The sequence below is a fragment of the Leptonychotes weddellii genome, chromosome 4 (assembly GCF_054177405.1).
Source record: "Leptonychotes weddellii isolate Sample4059 chromosome 4, ASM5417740v2, whole genome shotgun sequence".
In the NCBI taxonomy this organism is placed as follows: domain Eukaryota; kingdom Metazoa; phylum Chordata; class Mammalia; order Carnivora; family Phocidae; genus Leptonychotes; species Leptonychotes weddellii.
This window is the reverse complement of record NC_138372.1, coordinates 140,650,380-140,674,416: the sequence shown is the minus strand read 5'-3', so window position 1 is coordinate 140,674,416 and position 24,037 is coordinate 140,650,380. Positions and strand designations below refer to the sequence as shown.

Here is a 24,037-nt window from a genome sequence, read left to right as displayed (position 1 = left end):
CTTGACATTGTTAGTTATGAGGCAAATACAAAATCGTGTCATAAGGAAATGCTATTATACACTCATTGGAATGACAAAAATTAAAAAGACACATCATCAAAGGTTGGACACTGTGTGGAACCACCAAAACTCTCAAATATATTTGGTAGGAATTTAAAATGAACAACCCCTTTTTAAAATGGTCAGCATTCTAAAACTAAACATACATCATCTACCCTGTGACCCAAGAACTCCTCTTCTAGGTATTCATGTAAGAGAAATAAAAATATATGACCACAAAAAAGACTTAATTGAGGGTAAGTATATTCATAAAATGGAACACTACTCAGCAATCAAAAGGGAAAAAACTACTCAGGCATGCAACAACGTGGATAAATATTTTTAAGCTATGCTGATTAAAAGTCTTTTATAAAATAATACATTCTATGACTTCAATTATATGAAGTTCTAGAATAGACATAGCTAATCTATACTGAGGGAGAAAAAAACAGAACAAGCTGGGGGAAGCCAGTATGGACTAGAAAGGAGCATGCCGGATATGATAAGTGTTGGAATTCAGAGGTTAATAAATATATAATCCTCTTAACTCAAGAACTCACAATGCAGTGATTTTACCAATATCACACAGCCAGTAAGTAGCAGACCTGAGATATGAACATGAGTTCCATGTTCAACACTACACAGCATAAAGCTAACACAATATTGATAGAAAAATCAGGCACAGATCAATTCTTGACTAAACACGGCAGCTCTCCTTGCCATTTTCCATTACCTCTATCTCTGACACTTCAAAGGTCACACTGTGAGATGGAAAGTTTAAAGGAATTGAAATGACAAGTCCTAAGTTTGATTTTAAGTAAGCAGCTGAAAATTGTTTCTAGAACCTAATGTCCCACTTTCTAAATCAGAGCTGCTCCACTTTTACCTGCTTTACCTACTGAGGTACATTCTGAAGGAAGTATTCTCTGGTAAAAACAAAAAACAAACAAAAAGCATAGTTTGAAAAACATTAGGCAAAAGAAAGCCATCTTCAATGGCTTTTCCCATTTTGCCCAAATAGAAGTGTCCACACACATTTCTGAGATATTTAAAACTTCTCAAATTCAGAAGCTTAACTCAAATTATGGATCAGTTCTGGGAATTCTTTTGTCATACACATGAATCTCTGTATGTAACTGATAAGTGAATATGAACATGAGAGCTCATAGCACGTATGAAATGAATTCATTTTACTAATTGGTGAATAGTGCCAACATTAAACAGAAAATTTACCGATAATTACCTTGAGTTTTCTAAGATCCTTCATGAGCACATAAAACTTGGTAACAAATAAGCACAGTTAACATTTACCTGTCAGTCATCAACAAAAATAGTAGCTTTATAAAAATGTTCCCAAAAAGAAAATATTTAAAAACTGTGTATCACTGTCAGAGTAAGTATCTGTACTAATAATTGTGGTCTATAGCTAAGGTCCACAGTAAATATTCTAGTAAAAATACATATGATACACATTCATGAATCACAGGTCATTTTGATTAGGAATAAATATAAAGAGATAATTGTTAAGATTAGCTTTTATTACTATAATATATAATTATTAGTTTTATAATACTTAGTATATATATTTAACAAGGTTAAATAAATATGTGAATCTGTGTGTGTACACATGTGCACATGTGTATCAGACTACTGGGTGCTTTACACTTCAGAATAAAGACAGTTCATAAAAAAATGTTCCTATAATAGAAAATCAATTGTGCTATGATCATACCAACTCCAAACAATGCATACTGTGCAGACTGCAGTCTCAGAGCTATGAAAAGTAAGCATGCTGGTCTTTTAATGTCAAAGTAGTCATTAATGTGCCATGATGAATAACAGGAGTTTATGCCAAAAATCCTGAACACAAATTGAAGGCTTCATTATAAACCAAAGCAAGAGTAAATGCTATGTAGGGAACTAAATACTTCTCACCAAAAATACTACGAGACTAAATAATTAAACATTTATTTTGCAAGATCGAATTTTATTCAAATAATATTAATGTTCTAGGGCGCCTGGGTGGCTCAGTCGTTAAGCGTCTGCCTTCGGCTCAGGTCATGATCCCAGGGTCCTGGGATCGAGTCCCACATCGGGCTCCCTGCTCGGCGGGAAGCCTGCTTCTCCCTCTCCCACTCCCCCTGCTTGTGTTCCTGCTCTCGCTATCTCTCTCTCTGTCAAATAAATAAATAAAATCTTTAAAAAATAATAATAATAATAATATTAATGTTCTAGATCTGTGAAAATTTGTCAGTGGAAAAGAGTCCATTTGCCCTAGGTAATTTCAAGCCTTACATTTCATTTTTATAGAGTGGCCCTGTTAATTTATCATCAAATAGCAACGCTTTTGAGAAGTACTAACAATAATTAGTGGAGGATGGCAGGCATAAGATGGGGCTACTCCAGGCAAACCAGGTCATATGGTTACCTTACTAGGAACTGAAAACACCAAAAAATCCAAATATCCTTTGGTCTGTTAAGTTCTTTGTAATCTTACTTTGAAATATGGAAGTCTGCCTATCTCATTAGATGTATATGGAAGGGAGAGAAAGATTGTCTTTAATGTCTATTCTGAATAAATTCCAGTCTTATTATGCCCCTGTGTGGCCAGCCGGCACAGCAATTCACTACCACCCATTTAGTTACAAAGAAAAAATTCACATCTGGAAAAAAAAAACAGAGATTTCTTCACCATACAAGAGAGATTACTAAAAATCAGTAAATGGAAAAACTTGAAAGATATTAAGTACATTTTTCCACAAGTTTTATCACAAAAGATAGTCATCATTATCATGTATTTGAATACTGCTCAAAGCAATTGATTACTCAATGCAGTGAGCTCTGTTAAAAACCTATGTTCTAGCATCCCAATATTTACGTTTGCTTCCAAAGACAAGATCACATAATGAATTTAGTACTTAAGGATTTTTTTATTGGCAACAAAAGCAATTATCTTTGTATCTGATTAAATATTTCATTTGGAAAATGAGTTTACAGTAAGAAAACTTGATAACAAGAATTTAAAGTGGCATTTCATCAAAACCTATCAAGTGGATTTATGTAGGATGCAGATACTGATTTCTTTTTCTTGCTTTACCTTCAATTGTTTCATTTTAGTTGTAAAAGCACAGAGGATACCTTGCCACCTCCTTTATGCACTGAAATGGTACTCAAGAACCACAATGATAAGAGAATAAGCTAAGAACTTTCAGTATGAAACATAAGGGTCATTCTATATGGCTTCCAACAACAAGTCTAAAATATTCTAATGATTTTCACTCATAAATAAATTTCAATTATTCATTTGATAATAAAATACTTTAACAATCTATATTCATAAACAGTTTTAGTAATTTACTGTCCATAAAATATTCCTGGTGTATTTAAAATCTTGGCTCTTTGACAAGTTGACCTGCCAATGTTTTTGGAGTAACTATTATGGGAGATTTTCATCTTTTAACCTTTTATTGCTTATATGTCGTAGTAGTAAACTGCCCTACCATCTGAAACCTGATGAAAGTTGAGTTGCAGATTTCAGGATATGATTAGTTACCTAGGAAAAGTCTAAAGAATATTACTTGAAAGGGTCCCCTCAATGATATGTCATCTACAATTGATGTATAGTACTATTCTAGTAATTTCTCCTTGAAAGCAATTCAGAAAAAAATATAATCTAATTGGCCATATCTATGATGTTATTTTTCTATCAGCTTAAAGATCATACTTTATGTCACAACACAAATACCAAATATTTCATTTGAACTAGTCCAAACAATTAAATCATTACTAAACATGTTATAACAACCAAAACTGCTCTTTCCATAGAGATAGTTACATAATTGATGCTTCAAATCGCAAGACCGTTAATGTCCAGTCTACAAGGTTGAAAGGCTCATTTATTTAGGAAGATTTTTAAAGTTGTAAGATCACATCTTCTGATGACATACTAGGGTCATTATTTTTCCATGACTTTTCCTTCAGGAATGATTTTTTAGTCTACATCTTACTTTCTAATTCAATGCTAACTGAAATGTTGATGTCAAGGCATTTGTATTTTTTTAAAGAATCAAAGCAGGGAAAGAGTTCTAAAGGACCACTTATATCTCATCTGAACACAAAGTAACCAAAACGTTAAAATATGTGGAGACACTGAGAGTTATATAAACTTATTTTCACTCTTCATACTTCTAAAATAACTATTTGTATAACTGGTTTTGACTGATTTTAAAAGGAAATCGAGTAGGTGATTATTTATGAAAATCAATAGATCTGCATGTGAAAAAAATGTCATATGTTTTTTGAAGACTAAGAAGTTGAGAACACAGAAAGCAGGTATATTTTTTCCCCTAAACCAGAATAAATTTTTTATTGATTAAGTGGTAGTTTCAGATAATCTTAGATAAAAAAATCAAAGCAAGTTAAATAAGACTGGTCTTACAGAAGCATCAGAAACTTCACATTTTAATATTTAATTGCAAAAACATAAAATGCTAGATTTTTAATAATGAGAGCAATGCAATTATAAGCATGCCAATAATAAAAGAAACTTGAAGCTAAAACAAAAGCATAGTGATAGGGATCCACAATCCCGTCAAAATATAGATATTCTCACATTTTAAAACTAACATTTCTTTTAAAACTAATTCCATGCCATACTGTTCACAGCACAATTTCTAATGTGAAAATACACCCAGACTTGATATTAATATTTTTAAACACATAAATTCTTGGCATTAAGAAAAGATAGGAATCAAGCAAAGAGAAGATTTATAAAGGATGAGTACAAATCCTAAAACTCTGGTAGCTCCAGGTCATGGAAATTTTAAGAAACCCACACTGCCTCCTCTATTTAAATATAACATGCAACACAGATTATTTCTACCATAAATTACAGACACTCAAGACTCAAGTGATATATTACTAAATTAAAAGCCCTAATATCTACATCACATCATAGCATTTCATACACTGTTATATACTTTATCTAAAAACTAAACATAAAATAAAATTAGTCAATTGAATAGAACTGTACTGAGGAAAGAAGTGAAATTTTATTAAAAAAAACAAAAAAAACAGATATGTTATTCCATATTCAGTGAAAAGATCATAGATATGTTTATCATCAGTAAACATTTTAAATGCCAACAAATTTTAAAAGCCTCCTTTTCATTTGCTAAATTAAGACACATACTGTGTAATAGGTTTTTTTAAATCTCTAAATAGGCTGCCTCACATTGTTCAGAAGAGACCAGCAGAACCATTCAATATTCTATGCACTATTAGTTCTCCCTCAATTTCCAGAAGGTTTAGTGCATTATTATCATGTTCACAGAATTTCTTCCTTAGGCTTTCTCCACGTATATTTAGTTAAAATGGGATCTTTTCTATAGGAGGTATATAACATTAGAAATTTTCACAACACAAACAACTGGGTAATAAAACTGCATTTTAAAAGCCTTCTTTAATAGACTGTCTCTTTTAGTGTAAGCCAGAGAAACCGTCTAAAACATATGTTCCTAATTTAACAATCTTCACCACACACACACACACAAAATGATGAGGTTGAAGAAACAATAGGAATTTATAACAAAGCATCTTTTCAAACTAGCCGACCAAATACAAAGCATTATTAGCGGTTTGATAATATAGCTTGTTTAAAAGTGATTATTGATTTACCCTGCATAGAGAAATGTCTCAGACCCAGGAAACATCTTCCGCATGTTTTACAAAGAGATGCATGACTGCTAATTCACATTTTCCAACAAATCACATATGATTATATATCCCCATCCTATATATGCATTGTAATCACTGCCATGATCACAAAGGAAAAAAAAATCTATCAGGCATTTTAAGTTAAGCATCTTATTTATTAGAAAATGAAATCATGAAACAGCCTGTATTACGTTTCAGAGGTCAAACTAGTTAAATTTAAGATGCTTTTGGTGCCTCGAAGTAAGCTTATTTTCCTTCTTAAAATCAATTAAGAAGAATACTATATAAAATTTTATATGTATGGTAAAAAGACAACAGCCTTATAATACTAATATTTCAATACAGAAAAATTTGTATAGACATACAAGATTATTACTCTGAAAATATCAATGCCAAAAGAAATACAGTTTAGCTTTACTCACCTTGCATTGTTCAACGTTTGTCCAAAAAGCTCATTTTGTAAAATATTTGGTGGGGATGAGAAAACCCCATGAAAATGAGATAAAACAGAATTGCAGACCTGGCGCAATGTCTCAAATTGCATTTTCTTTCTTTTTTTTTTTTCCTTCTCTTATTTTTCCTTACCACCTGTCTTTAAAGTCATCTATTTACAGACACCATCAAATAAAAACATGCCAATCAAGTTCCATATTTCTCCTGAGCTCTGTAGAAACTGTGTTTAAATGAGCAGAGGTTGATAGCTAATTGTACAGTCATTATTCTTCTAATTCAGTCGTGGAAGATTCAGTACCCGTACAGCTTCGGCTTTCTCCTGACTGTAGCAAGAATTCTAAACAGCAGTAAGCTTTTTGGGCATTCCCAGCTGAAGTGTGAAGCTGAGCTGCTTTCATGTACTCTACTCATATTTCTCTAAGCCTATTAAAAACACGCAATGAATAGATGCTGTTGTCAGGAGTTCCAGCACATCTGGCTGCCAGCAATAAAATCTCAGAAGTAATAAAAATGGGGACAAGGTATCTTCTGAATGTTGCTACTGGGTAAGAGGAAGAGAAATTATGCATTTCCCAAGCCTTTCTTCTTTCCCTGAAAAACGAGTAACTCCAGCCACGGAGTATGTAGGTCTCTTCACTGTGAAGGCTGCTGCATAGGACAGAACACTCTAAAAATAAGTGGTATATCCTTCTTTTGATATCATGAAGCTATAAAAATATGACAGACAATAGGGCTTTTATTGACTGCATTTATAATGCTGTGCTTCCAAAGAGACTTTTGGAAAACTTACTCGTCTTAATTTCTTAATTTTAATGTCCTCATTTATCCTTAAAGAAAAGTGAATCATGTTCAATCCAGTCCCTTTCTAAGCGCCATACATAGTGACTACGTGATTATTTGTGTGAAGAAATTTGTGCATAGAAAAAAAATGATCCTCTATCAATTAAAATTCACTTAAGCAGCACACATTAAATATGAACTTCTCCACAAATTTTTTTTAAAAAAAACACACAACTAAGCCCAGAGAAACTTTATAAATTATTATTAACTTATTTCAACAAATGGTGGTCATAGCACTTTTCAGAAAGGAGTATTTCCTGAAGGCTCCAATTCTCTTAGAGTGCCTCAGAGCACCATCCATTCTCAAAAGAACAATTCTGGTTTAGATAAAATCTTGCCTATTCTATAGCCAGGTGCGTCCATCTTTCTACAAAACAGGCTCTAAAAGTAGTGTATAAACCAAATTTTAAAAATCAACTCCCTTATAGAGACAATTAATATATTTATGAATCTTTAACTGTTCCTAAACCATGACATTTCTATAACAGATATATCCCTTTTAGCCCTTTTTCACCTCAACTTTTAGCCTTAGCCCCTTCTATCCCCTTCCACACACGTACCACAATCAATAAATAAGCACTTAAATACACTAAGAAGTTTTTTTAAAAACCAGTGAATTCTTTGTTGACATGAATAAGCCCCATGTCACAAAAGAGCAAAACAAAATAAACATGCAATAATGCACATTCTTAAATAACTAACTCATTTCTTTTAGAAACTAAGATGTTCAATTATGGGTTTGTCCTCAACTAAGAGTGCTTATTATTTATTACTTTGTATTTTTATGGGCGCATATTAATCTATTTATGAAACAATAATCATAAAGTATTTTTTGTTTATAAAGTACTTCTATATTTATTTTTTAATTTTTTAAAGATCACTTATTTATTTATTTGAGAGAGAGAGCACAAGTGAGAACAGGAGCAAGGGGGATAGTCAGAGGGAGAGGGAGAAGCAGACCCCCGCTGAGCAGGGAGCCCGACGTGGGGCTTGATCCCAAGACCCTGTGATCATGACCTGAGCTGAAGGAAGACGCTTAACCGACTGAGCCACCCAGGTGCCCCGGGAATTCTAAATTTATTTTTTTTTAATATCCAGAAAATGTGAGCAGGTTGTAATTCTACTATTGTTTTATAGATGAAAAGAAAGTGAGGCTTTAAAGGATTAGAGATCACACAGCTTATAAAAATAGAGTATTTGAATGAAGGTCTTTGCTTTGGACCCCATGTCACATGCTCCTTCCTTATCATTCTATCTTCTATGCATGTACACGTATGGGCACAAGCACACACGTGCGCGCACACACACACACACACACCTATTTGTGCCCAGGTCAGTCTCTAGACATGAATAGGAAAACTACCTGCCAGTGACCGAATCAAGAATATTTCAGTTCAAGCAAACATCTCAATTATTTTAACTCACAAGTAACTTTGAATAGGTTTCTTTCCTTTAACTCAAACAGAAGCAACCTGATGTGCTTCAAATTTTTAAACCTCTGATCATGTTGATTTTTTACATCTGTAAAAGGTCAATTTCTGTAAGTGAAAACCTATATTTTTAAAATTCTTAATTTCCAAGCTTATACTATCTGTGATGAATATATAATTTCCAAGCTTATACTATCTGTAATGCATATACGTATGCATGTATATATTTCCCCCTTGTGGGTAGATTCAATTTTTATAAATAATCAAAAGCCCTTTTGAAGCAAGTCTGTTAGATAAGAAGGTGATTACATTGCAAAACACTTTGTTGCTTAAAAAAGAAAAGTTTCTTTTGTTTCAAAATTGGATCTGAAGGAAAGGTCATAGGAAGAGTTTCAAAAAATGGTCTCAGCAACGGAAGAAGCATCACTGGAAGGAACCGTAACATGACTTCTTTGAAAGACTAAAGAATATAGCAACTACCTTCCTCAGAGCCTTCTTTTTCGGCTCTTGCCATACAACACACACTAATGCTCAGCTTTCTCTTAGTTCCCTCAACATTCCAGAAGTTATTTCTTTCACTTCCCCAACCCTTACCAGCCTTTCACCTGCCCCCATTCACCCTTAAGGACTCAACTGTCACTTTCTCAAGAAGACTTTCTCTGACCTGGATTAGGTCCCCTACCGCACTCTCGTCATACCCTGTGTTTGTTCTTCATGCATCTTCATAAAAGTGTCACTATATATTTACTTGAAAAAAAAATGTTTAATTTCTTTCACCTTCAGTCCCATGAGGTTAAGGCTCACATTTTTTTTATTCCAGCATAGTGCCTAGTACAGAGTAAGTGCTCAATAAATATTTGTTGAATGAACAGTTGCCTATATTTTACTGAAAAGGTAATTAGCTTTTAGTCACATCCCATCAGTAGGATAGGAAACTGCTCATGGCTCAGTTTGGTTCTTTTTTTCTGTGTTTATTTTAGCTGACCACACCATATCATAAAGTTCATAAATACAAGAGCAACCGATATTTGCAATCAAAAACACTGTGTAATTTGTTGGAATATCCTGAATATTTTATGAATGTTTATAGCTAATATTTATTTTACATTTTCTATACACTGTAGACCACAAGTAACATAAATATTGGAGGCTTCTATGAGGACAGAAAGAACATGGCACTTGGAGCTTAATGGCCTGGTTTAAGTATTAACTCCAAACCTAACCAGCCATTATACCTCAGGACATTCGCTTTATATATACGGGCTATGGTTTCTTCAAGCTACGTCATTTACCTCACAGGGTTATTATTGTACTTCCACATGTAATGTATATAAATACATTTTATAAACTCTAAAGTACATACTAATTGGAAGTAACCTCACTATGAGCTACCTAAGGAATCAAATTATTGGAACCAAGATTCTAACAATTATGTTCAGGTATCTTTTATTTATCGTATTTATTCATGCATTTCTTGGTGCATTTATTCACAAATTTCTTTGTGCAAGGCTCTATCCCTCTGTCTGTTAGATATTGACAGGATACAATGCTTACACTTACTTCTTTCTGGGAAAATTAGATAATTAACTCTATATTTACACTGAGTCCAACAGAGAGGCATTAACTCTCACAAGTGATGTAGATGGTGCAAACTTGGCTGCGCTATTAGAACCTTTTAGCACCTCACTGGTAATGAAAAGCTAATTAGAGTTCTCCCAGAAGAAGAGGTGTTAAGAAACTTCTAGCAGCAAAGGCAATTTTATTAAAGAAGATATCTAAAAGGCTAACCAACACCTGGAAGAGTATTATCTAAGTCATCAAAAGAATTTAAATGAAAATAATAACAATATAATGTATTATTGGCAAAATATGGGCCAGAGGGTCAGAGAATGGGCACACTCTCCTACTATATTTATTGGTAGAAGTGTACACAGGTAGAACCTTTCTGAGAAATATTTAGTAATATGTACCAAAAACTTTAAAAGTGTCCAAAATCTGAGAGAACACTAGAAGAATAAAACCAAAATGTTAATATTGATTATATTTGAGCAAGAACATCACAGATTTTTTTCTTCATTATACTTCTTTATACATTATCCACAAGAAAAGCCCAAAGTTTAATCCACCTACAAGTGGGCAACTTTACAATTACAATGAAATCATAACCATACATGTTAAGTACGATGTTGGCCCATGAACTTTTTCTTAGCAATGCTCAAGTAAGTCAAATACTAGATTATTAGTTTTCACATGATTAGCTATATCCATTAGCAAAGGTATTCTCTTCTTTATCAGTAAGTTCCTAAAATTCTGTAAGAACTCAAATTGTTTAATTAGTACTATGAAACATCCAAATGAGAGGAAGAAAAAAAACAGCACTAACATGTTTACATCATCCTCAAAAATACTGGAAGTATAAGATCTTAAAAATTAAAATTACTTAAGAGTCTTGGTTTACAAATGCCTAATGGCCATGGGCTAAATGTCTTAAGAAATTTAACACAAACTCAAAAATTAAATGAAAGAATAAAAATTGAGAACTTACTCTCTTCTAAATTAATAACAACACAAGCCTCTTACTTGATAAGGTTCAATCACTCATGACATATTTCAATTTTATAATTTTAAACATGTCTGGGCTTATTTTGAATTTTTAAGAGTACCAAAGTGTGTCTATTAAAATGCCCCATACATTCAAACATTTAAATATAGCTAATCAATTACTGAAATGATATGATATATAATATGTATAATCCATAACAAAAATCCCAGAAATACTTTCAAGGAATTTTTCATTTTCTTAAAATACACACCTGTAGCTCTAGCTATATAATTAAAACAACTGCACGTCTCTTCTGTTGCATTAGTCTTGTCCCATTGACTATTTGAAGCATCTGACTGATAAAAATCTAAGGGTTATAGATAAGAAAGATGGTCCAGAGAACAAGTGTCTTCATATGTTTTGCAAATTAATGTCATGCATCGTAAATATTTCCCTGAGGCAAGACCATAGAACCATTCACCCCAGGGATAATAAATAAGCAAATAAAAGGCAGATGATGAAATTTTGAACAAAAGTAGAAAGGAAAAGGCATTCAGTAAAGGTAAATTGGCCTGTACTTCAACATAGGGTGGACAGTATATGGTATATCCAGGGATAAGGAGGAGGAAGAATGGCCCAGACTTAAATAAACATACTACAGATCTAGAGATTCCAGAGTAAAATCAGAAAACAGTGGAGTTCAAAATACCTACAGCAGTTTCCATAATAAGTTTTTAAAAACGTGTTGATACTGTTATTTTCTGATGCACAAAAAAGTTCTATAGTATTTCCTGGGGCTTGAACTCTATATTATCTGTCCCTAAGTTTTGGCCATTGCTACAGAACAGACTCCTAGTAGTTTCTACCAACTAATACATAAAGGAAAAGGGAAGCATAATGAAATCCTCCACAAATGCAAGAAGCCCCACCATCATTATCATCTCTGTGACTCATCTTTCTAGGCCAGAAATATGAGGGCTAATCCTACACGCTTGGCTCAAGGTGCTTTATTAAGAGAGGTATTACAGGGTTGCTTCAACAGTCCAGTGCCAAGCAGCTCTTACCAGAGTAGTTTCCCCACCTACAGGTTGGCAGCAAAAGGAATTTCTTTTCCATTGGACACAAGAGTCAGGCCTAGACTTAAGCTACAGAATGACAATATCCAGAGTGATTTTATCTAATCTGACACCTAGAGTTTCTACCTGTTAGAAGAGAGAGAACCAAGATCTCTGAAAACACAATTTGGTAAACCCCTCCAGTGTTAAGACTACTAGTTCCAAGTATATATCTCCTTGATAACTATCAAGAGAGTCACTGGAAGCAACAAAAATTTCAGGGAGCTATGTCAATATGAATAAGAGCCAACTCAATCTCTAACAGCTACATTCACCAGGAACCACAGTATAAGAAATGTTTATAGCTTTGGGACTCCAAACACTCACACCTAAGCTTGCAAACTGAATGCCCATTGTTATCACATGAAAACTAGAAATAACAATCATTGACACAACTATAAATTTGTTTTAGCAAAATACGGGAGCAAATGGAATACTATGCAGTAATACTGGCCTCCAAGAGTTCCCATCCACAATTCCTTTCTTTCATGCAATCTCCTTCTACTCATTACATCATGAGCAAATGGAAACATCATAAATACACCAAGATAGTATCTCACCACATATGGATGCAGGGAAATCAATTAAGAAGCTAAAGCATGAGTCAAAGCAAGATACTAGTTGGCTTGGATTAAAATGATTACAGTATGATGCAGACAAAGAAGGACTGAAAAAGTAGATGTTGAATCAACAGGACAAAATGACTGATTTGCCACAGGGATGAGAGGTAGTGTACAAAGGTCAAGAGTGAAGTCAAAAATGACTTTCAGATTTCTCTCTTAAGTAACCAAGCAGATAGTTTTAAAATTTGCTGAGACAGAAAATGCTAAAGGAGGAGCAGACTGAGGGAGAAGGAAAGGGAAGATGATGAGTTGTTGAATTTAAGAAGCATACAAGATAGCTAAAAAACCAAATAAGTAAGCAATTGGACATGTCACTCTAGAGTTTAGAAGAGAGTTCTCATCTAAAGATATAAATTCAGGAAGCATCAGCATGTCAGTAATGATTTCAATCAAGTAAGTAAATGAGATTACACAAAGAGAAAGTTCAAATGAAAAGAGGAAAAAAAATTTAAGACAGAACACAGGGAAACTAAGTTCCACATTAAGCCATCAGGTAAAGAAGAAGCAAGTAAAGGAGAAAGAGGAGGAACAACCACAAAAGTAGGAGGGAAATCAGGAGAGTGTGGTGGCCTAGAAGCCAATAAAAGGCAATGTTTTAAGAAGAATGGTATGATCAATTCTCTGTTACATATTCTGTCATTTGGAATTTGAATATTTACCATTTGTGACCCTGTGCTTCAAACCAATTCTGAAAAGAGCTCTTCTGGCCTGAAATCACTCACTCCACAGGACCCAAACCTGGCCTATGAAAACAGACCAAGAACAGACATCTAAGCTTCCATCATCTACCCCACTTTCCTCCCTTGGTGGAAGGTATGCAAACAAAATTTTTAGTCTTGGTTCGGCCAAAGCAGAAGACCTTATGCAAATAAACTCATGCAAATCTACAGGTATCTTGATCCAATGCTACCAACTTAAAAATACAATTAGATATGCCTGGCCCTTAGAAATGAACCGAGATTAAGATTAATCAGAGAACCCAGCTACTTATGAGTGAAGGTGATTAAGCACCAAATTTGAAAGTAGAAAGGAAAGTATAAAACAAACAAGACCTATTCTATCAATTTTCCGTCTAGCTTTCCCTTTTCCTTACAAGCTCCTTCTTAAAATATTGGGTTTATTTATTATTGAATCTAGTTTAGAAGCCTCTTGGTTCTAATGATATTTGTTATGATGAAGAACAACATTTATTTTAAGTGTGAATCAAGTCACCAATGATTTCATTACTGTTATTTCCTATCTTAAAAGAACCTCCCTTAATCCCACATTCCTTCCTAGGTACTGCTCCATTTTTTGTTTGTTTGTTTGTTTGTTTGTTTTTGGTTTTTTGTATTTTGTTAGAAATTTTTTTTTTAATTTAATTAATTAACATATAGTATATTATTAGTTTCAAGGTAGAGGTCAGTGATTCATCACTTGTAATATAATACCCGGTGCTCATTACATAACGTGCCCTCCTTAATGTCCATCCCCCAGTTACTCCTACCCCCCTACCCCTCTCCCCTCTAGCAACCCTGTTTGTTTCCTATGATTAAGAGTCTCTTATGGTTTGTTTCCCTCTCTGATTTCATCTCCATTTTTATGATCCTCTTCACAACAAAGTTTCTCAAGGAGTTGTCTATAGTTGTCATGTCTACTTCCTCATTTCACATCCTCTTCTCAATTCCAACTCTAATATTCCATCAAGATTGCACTCACCAATGACTTCCATGTTGCCAAATTCAAATGCAATTCTGTTCTTTTCTCTTTTTTAAAGTATCTTTTTCAATTCCACTTAGTTAACATACAGTGTTATATTAACCTTCATCTCTCTTCTTTTCTTAACATGAACTTTAACTTAACATGACTTCCCTCCACAGCATTTGATACTGATACTATGCTGTCCATGGCCCTTTAACATTTTTTGTCCTCTTCGTTCTTGAAATACATTCTTCTGATTTTCTTCTTACTCAGTGGCAATTTTTTCTCAGTGTCTTTTGCCAGCCCTTACTCCTTTCTTAGACCTCTAAATGTTGGGAATGTCCAGGGCTCTATTTTGACTATGTTATGGACCTCTTCTGTTCATTTTTTTTTTTTAAGTAAACTCTACCCCTAACATGGGGCTTGAACACACGACCTCAAGTTCAAGAGTTGCATGCTCTACCAACTGAGCCAGCCAGGTGCCTCAACACCTTCTTTGTTTGATCTACATGCTCTTCCTACGTGACTTAGATCCATAGCCTTAAATACCTTGTATAGGTTATACCTTTGTCCTTATCTTTCCCTAGAACTCTAAACTGATATAACTGTCTGTCAACTTGACATCCCCAAATGGAAATCAAAAGGTCATCTCAAATATATGGCCAAACAAAATTTCTGATTTCCTCATCCAAACCTATTCCTCCTCAGCTTTTCCTATCTTGGAACAACACCATGATTTATCTAGGAATTATCCTTGATATCTCTTTTTCTTTTACACTCTACCACCCACCCACATCAATCATTAGGTTCTGTCAACTTTACCTTTGAAATGGAACACAAATCCATCAAAATTTCCATCTTGCCACTACAATTCAAATTCAAGCTATGAATATCTCTCTCAGACTACTTCAACAGCCTCCTAATTTCTCTGTACATCAACACTTGTCCTCTATAACCATTCTCCACACAACAGAATGACCATACAAAAACATTAATAATATTATGTCCCTTCCATGTTTAATCCCTACAATGGTATCCTATCACATTTAAAACAAAACCTAAACTCCTTCATTTTGCAGAAAGTAAGTAACCTGCATTTTTTTGTTGTTGTTGTTCAAGTGGTTGGTGACAAAGTGGTTGGTGACAAAGTTAGAGTGAGCATCCACATCTCCTTACAGTCCAGTGCTCCTTACACAGTATTGCCATGTCTCTGTCAGTCAGCAACTTCTCATGAATGCTCTCATTTAAAATGTAAGCTAATTTTACAGTTTATAAGTGTCTCCAGAAGGCAAAAAAGAAGGAATGATGTGAAAACACAAATAAAAAAGATCAATGTAGACTTGGACATAAACATAACTCCAAAATCTCATATTTTTTGAGGGAGTAAAATACAAAGATGCACCAAAGCACTGGATCAAAATATATTTAAGTAGGAAAGGGAAATATTCCAATGAAAAAAATCAAATTTTCCTAATCCTCCCCCACTCACATGACTCGAATTCTTTTTTTTTTAAGATTCCATTTATTTATTTGACAGAGAGAGACACAGCAAGAGAGGGAACACAAGCAGGGGGAGTGGGAGAGGGAGAAGCAAGCTTCCCGCAGAGCAGGGAGCCCAGGACCCTGGGATCATGACCTGAGCCAAAGGCAGACACTTAACGACTGAGCCACCCAGGCGCCCCACATGACTCTAACTCTTATTAAGCAAAGTTGACTATAAGAAACAGGTTTCTTACCACTTTCCAGGCAGTGTTTTTAAATCATACCTCAAAACTTTTAATCATGTCAAATAATTTACATAAGCAAATTTCAGATATATATCACTTCTGTGATATATATCTGAAAAGTGCAAAACAATTTTATCTCACAGTAAGTTTGAGTACATATATTCTGTAGTCTTGCAGGCATGAAAAATATAAACTTCTTTTGAGAAATGTAAATAAAATTTGTCAATTCTGCTCTATCAACACAAATCAATTCTCATGCAGAGCAAAGGAAGACTAAAATAGTTAAAGCAACTGGATAAAAAGAAAACTCAGTAAGATTTTGAAAATATTACTGAGGAAAAATAAATTGAAAACTAACATCTAAGAAACAGACCAAAAAAATGCTCAGGTGAAAATATATAAAAAGAAAGAAGAACTGAAAAGAAAAAAATAGAAGGGGGTTGTATCAGTAGAGAAGGGGAAGTCACCCTTAAGTTTAATTTTCCAGTTCAAGCACTGTGTAATTATGTAAGCACAGTAAGAACTCTTCCACCAATAACCTTCAAACCAACCTTGAAAGACCTTTCCAGACAAAGACCTCCAAATCATACCTCAAAACTTCTTTTTTTTTTTTTTTAAGATTTCATCCATTTATCTGAGAGAGAGAATGAGAGCACATGAGAGGGGGGAAGGTCAGAGGGAGAAGCAGACTCCCCGCTGAGCAGGGAGCCCGACGCGGGACTCGATCCCGGGACTCCAGGATCATGACCTGAGCCGAAGGCAGTCGCTTAACCAACTGAGCCACCCAGGCACCCCATACCTCAAAACTTCTAACTGTGTCAAATAATATATACAAGCACGCTTGGGTATATATCACAGAAATAAAAACAGTTGGTTATAGGTAACAACAATTTGTTTTCTCTACACTATTTACTTTTGCTGCATTATTTGTTTGAAAAAACTAGAGTAGCCACAGATTACTAAGGAAGAAATCTATATGATCTGTATCAATGTTCCTAACAACAAACTGTATCCCAAATCTTAGCATAATAGCAATTTATCATGTATTGAGCTATCTTGAGATGCATGAGACTAATTCTTTCTTCAGGATTCCTAGGGATAAAAGAGATCACACAATATTAAAACAAAAACACTTATAAGAAATATACACTAGTACCATTATTAAGTAATGCACTCACATATATACACAGGCAAAAGTGGACATACACAATTAAAAATAAAGAGACAATTTCTATAAACTTCTTTTAAGTTATAAAAAAATTTTTTACAAACTCCTCCTGAGTTTTAAACTAAAATCTCTCAATGGCTACAATACTTTTGTAGGTAGAGACTAGAGTCAAAACATGCCAGGATCATTTCTGGAAAAATCCTGTCCCAATTCACTACATATTAAACATATTCCTACCTATTCCTCCTAGAAACTAAAGTCAACGAAGATCTTTTATGTTTATCAAGGAGCAGAGAAAATAAACCACATGGACAAACTCAAGGGGAAAAACAGAAATCAAGTGAAAAATAGGGAAAGAAACTGAGTCTCATATACTTCAGGTTATCTTATATAATTCTGTGTATACACAATTAAATATTCTATTGGTAATGGAGTAAGAGACTAGCAAAAACTTTCTCTAATCTAGCAATTCTCAAAAGTATAGTCTAATGACTTCAGGGGGATCCCCAAGACTCTTTCGGAGGATCTGCAGGGTCAAACTGACAGTCCTAACAATACTAAAATATTATTTGCCTTTTGGACTCTCTTTTCTCATGGATTTTAGGGTAGAGTTTTCCAGAGGCTAAATTATGTATGATATCTCAAGATACTGAATACAGAAGGAGATAAAAGAATCCAGCTCCAGCTGTCTTCCACTAAATCAGACATTAAAGGGATTTGCAAAAACGTAAAATAATGCCAATTTCCTTACTAAGTTTTTCTTTTCTTTTTGAAATATGTTGTATTAATTCTCTGTTGTAGCTATAAAACAAATCCTCATAATCATGGTGGCTTAAAAAATACATTTATTATCTTACAGTTTCTATAGATCAGGAGCCCAAGCATGGTTTAAAGGGTGTAATCAAGGTGTTGGCTGGACCACATTTCCTTTGGAGCTCAGGGTCCTTTCCAAGCTCATGTGACTGTTGGCAGAATTCAGTTCCTTGAGACCCTAAGATTGAAATCCCCTTTTCCTGCTTTCAGATCCCAGAGACTCCCCCACAGATCCCACAATGATACTGACTACCATTATTCATGTTATTAGGTACTAATAAACTTAGATGCCTGAATCCTTAAACAATTAAAGATATTAAATAGGAAAATACATCTTTAACTTTATTTAAAGCTTTGACTCCAACTCCCTATTTTTTTTTAACTCTGGTGAGATATGCTAGACCTTGTACAAGCCTTAAAAAGACTATTCTTGCATCTAAAGCTTCAATATTCAACAAGATAAAGCCAGTGACTGGCTCCTTAGTCTCACTCTCTTCCCCTATGATCTTCCAAAGGATATCACCCAGTTGTTTTACCCCAGAACTGTCTTATCACATCAACTATGAGATGAAAATATACAGTAAAAAAAAAATGGAAGCAGTTATTTACCTCAAACAAGTTTCATTTATTACCACTTTATTTACTTGACTAAAAGATCTTAAACACTTCTACACTCACCAACCCTTGCCCATCTTAGTATGGCAGTCCAATTTTGTAAACTTTATTCATTATATCCTTGACCAATATCAGAACTGTTTCATTTGGTGTATATCAGGAGAGCCAAAGGGTACGGGAAGAGGTGGGTGAAATGCCCTAGAAGTCAGTATATAACATTAATACCACCATAAAAGCCCAACTACAAATATTCCCATAGTTCACCGTGCAGACTCAAACATACACTTCTGTCAATATATCAGTAACTATACAGTAAAAAACTATACAGTGGAAGATTATATAAGCACATATGCTAATATTAATTAAGAACTTGTTATAATTTGGGGCGCCTGGGTGGCTCAGTCATTAAGCCTCTGCCTTCGGCTCAGGTCATGATCCCAGGGTCCTGGGATCGAGCCCCGCATCAGGCTCCCTGCTCAGTGGGAGGCCTGCTTCTCCCTCTCCCTCTTCCCACTCCCCCTGCTTGTGTTCCCTCTCTTGCTGTCTCTCTCTCTCTGTCAAAAAATAAATAAAATCTTAAAAAAAAAAAGAACCTGTTATAATTTATTAAATTTTATATTTTTATGCATGAGTGACTTGAGTAACCCAAGATACTCATTAGTGTTGGAATGACTTAAAGTCACAAAAATGGTCATTTTGGTGTTAGCCAATAATTTTCTCAGCAACAGCTTAAAAAAGAGTGCTGCTGGCTAACAAAACCACCACCACTAGCTAACAAATTACTCTATCCTAATGTCTTTCTGGCCTTCCTTTCCTTCTAATTTTACTACTAATGCATTTTCCTTGTTATAATCATCAGTACCAAAACAAAACTATTTAAGTGAATATATGGCACCAAAAGAAGCTTGTTAAAAATGAATTTATAGGGGCACCTGGGTGGCTCAGTCATTGAGCGTCTGCCTTCGGCTCGGGTCATGGTCCCAGGGTCCTGGGATCGAGCCCCGCATCGGGCTCCCTGCTCCACGGGAGGCCTGCTTCTCCCTCTTCCACTCCCCCTGCTTGTGTTCCCTCTCTCGCTGTGTCTCTCTGTCAAATAAATAAATCTTAAAAAAAAAATGAATTTATAGGGGCGCCTGGGTGGTTTAGTCGGTTGGGTGTCAGACTCTTGGTTTCGGCTCAGGTCATGATCTCATGAGATGTGGGATCTGGCCCTGAGTCCAGCTCCATGCTCAGCAGGGAGTCTGCTTGAGATTCTCTCCCTCTGCCCGTACCCCACTCGGTGTGCACTCTCTTTCTCTCTCAAACAAATAAATCTTTTTTAAAAAATGAATTTATAGGGCGCCTGGGTGGCTCAGTTGGTTAAGCGACTGCCTTCGGCTCAGGTCATGATCCTGGAGTCCCGGGATCGAGTCCCGCATCGGGCTCCCTGCTCGGCAGGGAGTCTGCTTCTCCCTCTGACCTTCCTCCCTCTCATGCTCTCTGTCTCTCATTCTCTCTGTCTCAAATAAATAAATAAAATCTTTAAAAAAAAGAATGAATTTATAGACACTTTTTTCCCAAGAAATAGTAAGCAACAAGTACAGTCTAAGTCAATTAAATGTCGCTGATTAGGAGAATGGATACTGGCTTATAATATCTGAAATATGACTGAAAAGCAACTACTTCTAAAGTGACCAGTATAGTCAAGTCATACTCTGAATGAAGTGGGTAACAACTTCCTAAGACTTTGAATAAGAAGGACAAAACAAGTGGACAAAAGGCAAAACTTCTGTAAGTCAAGGGAAAATAACTATCACTGAATGTCTCTGTGTGAAAAGTAAAAGGCCACCAAATCCAACCAGAGATGCAGACAAATGAATCCCAAAGATACTAGCAGGTAAAAAAGTGAGTTGAAATTGGAATAAAATATAGTTCTAAGATGTAGATCACTATGGAACATGGAAAAGTTTAAGCTGGAAAGAAGTATTCCACTAAAATGTTTTATTCTGTCTCCAGCATTTTTAAGAGGACGATAGAATGATTTTCAAATTATTAGTGAGACATCCCCAGAATGAGTATAGCTGCCATGGCTTATAAAACTAGATTAGATATTTTTTTATCCATATGCTCAAGAATAAATAAGTAACCTGAATAGTTCTATATCTATTGATAAAATTGAATTCAGAATTTTAAATAACCTAGCCACACAAAAACTCCAGGCACCTGGCATCAGAGGCAAATTCTACCAAACATTTAAAGAAGAAATGATAACACTTGTACACAAACTCTTGCAGAAAACTGAAGATAGATCACTTCCTAACCCAGCTTATGAGGTCAGCATTCCCCAGATACCAAAAACAATGATATTACAAGGAAAAGAATCTACATACCAATATCCTTCATGAATATAAATTAAAAATTCTCTAACAAAATATTAGTAAACCAAATCCATCAATAAATAAATAGAATAATACCATAATGACCAAAAGGGGTATCCCAGGAATGCAGACTGGTACAACACTTGAGAACAGTACAATTTATTATATAAACAGACTAAAAAAGAAAAATCGTATTATCATCCCAATAGAGGCAGAAAAAAGCAAGTGACAAAATTCCACAGCCAACCATGATTTAAAAAAAAAAAATTCTCAGCAAACTAATACTGGAAGAGGATTTTTCCTTAATTTCATAAAGGATATCTATGTAAATCCTACAACTAACTTCACATTTGCTTGTAAAATATTCAAAGCATTCACCCTAAGGTTGGGAAGAAAGTAAAGATCACCTCAATTTAACATTATAGTGGAGGCACTAGTCAGTAAAATAGTACCAAAAAATGGAATTTTTTATAAACCGCTTACAAACTGAAAAGTAAGAAATAATGCTGTCTTTTTTACACATGACACAATATCACCTATGAAAAAAATCTCAAAGAATGTTTAGAAAAATAGTGTGGTACTGTCACAGTATAAATAAACCAATAGGATAGAAGAGAGAACCAAAAATGGCCCAACTACATACAGAAATATATTATAAATAGGTGGTACCAAAACCCAGTAGTGGGCAAATAGATTATTTAATAGCTGCTGCTGGGAACCCTGGTTTACTATATGGGAAGAATAAACTTGAACTGTATTTCACTATAACCATATTATATTCAGGTTGATTAAAGATATATATGAGACAGGGAGAACATAAAAGCTAATAGTAGAAAGCGCAAAAGAATATTTCTACAGTCTTTGAGTGAGGTCAGACTTCTTAATCATGACTAAAAGATCACAAACTATAAAGTAAAAAAAAAAAAAAAGCAGGGCGCCTGGGTGGCTCAGTTGGTTAAGCGACTGCCTTCGGCTCAGGTCGTGATCCCGGAGTCCCGAGATCGAGTCCCACATCGGGCTCCCTGCTCAGCAGGGGGTCTGCTTCTCCCTCTGACCCTCTTCCCTCTCGTGCTCTCTGTCTCTCATTCTCTCTCTCTCAAATAAATAAATAAAATCTTTTAAAAAAAAAGTAAAAAAAAAAGCAATGAATTTTACTATATCAAAATAAGAAAGTCTGTTCAACAAAGATACCATAGATGAAAATGATGGGGAGATAATTTTTTCAAATGGGCGAGTAATATAAATAAACAATTCACAGCAATGGCAGTCCAAATTACTAACAAGTATATGAAGGAATTCTTGGCTTTGATGTAACCAGGAAATTTCAAATTAAAACAAAAATACCCCTTTATATCTACCAGACTGGTAAAAGGCAAATGTCTGAATCCTATTAACTATTAGTAATTATATGGGATATCATAAACCCTAAGCATTGCAGGTAGGGGTGTGGGCAGAGCCATTCTTGAAAACAGAACTAGTTAAAGTATACACACCCTATGTTACAGGAATTCCACATCTAGATATACACACTACAGAGGAAGACTTGCATAGGTCCATAAAGAGACATGTTCCAAGGATGTTCACTGACTCCTCATTGCAGTAATGAGGAGTTTTCACATAGCCTAGATTCTCCATCACTAATGGATTGTCAAATAAAATAAGATAGATAATACTAGAAATATACCACTACTGCTGCCATTACAAATTTAGTGATTTAAAACAACACCAGTTTATTGTCTTTCAGTTTTATAGGTCAGAAGTCTAGTAGAAGCTTCAATGAACTAAAATCAAGGTGCTAGCTGAATTCCTTTTTGGAGGCTCTAAGAGAGAAACTTTTTTTTTTTTGCTCATTCACATTGTTGGCAGAATTCAGTCCCTTGAGATTGTAGGACCAAGGTCACCATTTCCTTGCTGGCTGTAAATTGAGAGTGGTTCCCAATTTCTAGATGCTGCTGAATTGACTCTTGGCCCCCTTCCTCCATCTTCAAAGTCAACAATGGCCAGTCAAGTCTGTGAGGCTTTGAATCTCTCCTTTTCCTTCTTCCATCTCATCTCTTTGACCCAGTCAAGAAAGGTTCTCCACTTGGAAGGACTCAAATGATTAGACTGGACTCAACTGGATAATCCAAGATAATATTCCCATCTCAAAATCTATAACTCTCATCACATCTTCAAAGTCCCTTTGGCCATGCAGGATAACATATTCACAGGTTGCAGGGATCAGGATACAGACATCTTTGAAGACCATTTTTCTGTCTACCACAGAATATAATGCGGCAGTATGGACCAACTGCCTAATATTCCTACATAAATAAATCTTTTCAAATGGAAGCTCTAAAGCACCATATCGTTTATGTAATTTAAAACATATATATACACAATGCAAGATTTTTTTTATTCAAAGATACATATTTAGGGGCGCCTGGGTGGCTCAGTTGGTTAAGCGACTGCCTTCGGCTCAGGTCATGATCCTGGAGTCCCGGGATCGAGTCCCACATCGGGCTCCCTGCTCGGCAGGGAGTCTGCTTCTCCCTCTGACCCTCCTCCCTCTCATGGTCTCTGTCTCTCATTGTCTCTCTCAAATAAATAAATAAAATCTTTAAAAAAAAAAGAAAAAAAGAAACTGATTGGGTGCCTGGGTGGCTCAGTTGGTTAAGCGACTGCCTTGGGTTCAGGTCATGATCCTGGAGTCCCGGGATCGAGTCCCGCATCGGGCTCCCTGCTCGGCGGGGAGTCTGCTTCTCCCTCTGACCCTCCTCCCTCTCATGCTCTCTGTCTCTCATTCTCTCTCTCGCAAATAAACAAAATCTTAAAAAAAAAAAAAGAATGGGCAGGACTCAGAGACTTGGGGCTAAGACAGTCAAGGACTCAGGCTGCCTTGAGAATGACTCGGTAAGAACGCACGAAAGCTCTGTAAAGA

General features: G+C 35.2%; 1 protein-coding gene across 42 annotated transcripts in view; it reads right to left on the bottom strand.

The window, feature by feature from the left end:
- Positions 1 to 24,037, bottom strand: part of RIMS2 (regulating synaptic membrane exocytosis 2) — a 577,313-nt gene that overhangs the window by 367,878 nt on the left and 185,398 nt on the right. For 5 of the 42 annotated variants that reach the window (XM_081816371.1, XM_081816370.1, XM_081816372.1 and 2 more), the window contains exon 1: positions 6,177 to 6,824. The exons of 30 other annotated variants lie outside the window; for them this stretch is intronic. In XM_081816371.1, coding sequence (XP_081672497.1) covers positions 6,177 to 6,298 — 122 coding nt within the window. In that variant the 5' untranslated portion in view covers positions 6,299 to 6,824. Of the gene's footprint in view, positions 1 to 6,176; positions 6,828 to 24,037 lie in introns of those variants that run through there. 7 more of the 42 variants (XM_081816381.1, XM_081816383.1, XM_081816382.1 and 4 more) reach the window with 3 other exon arrangements.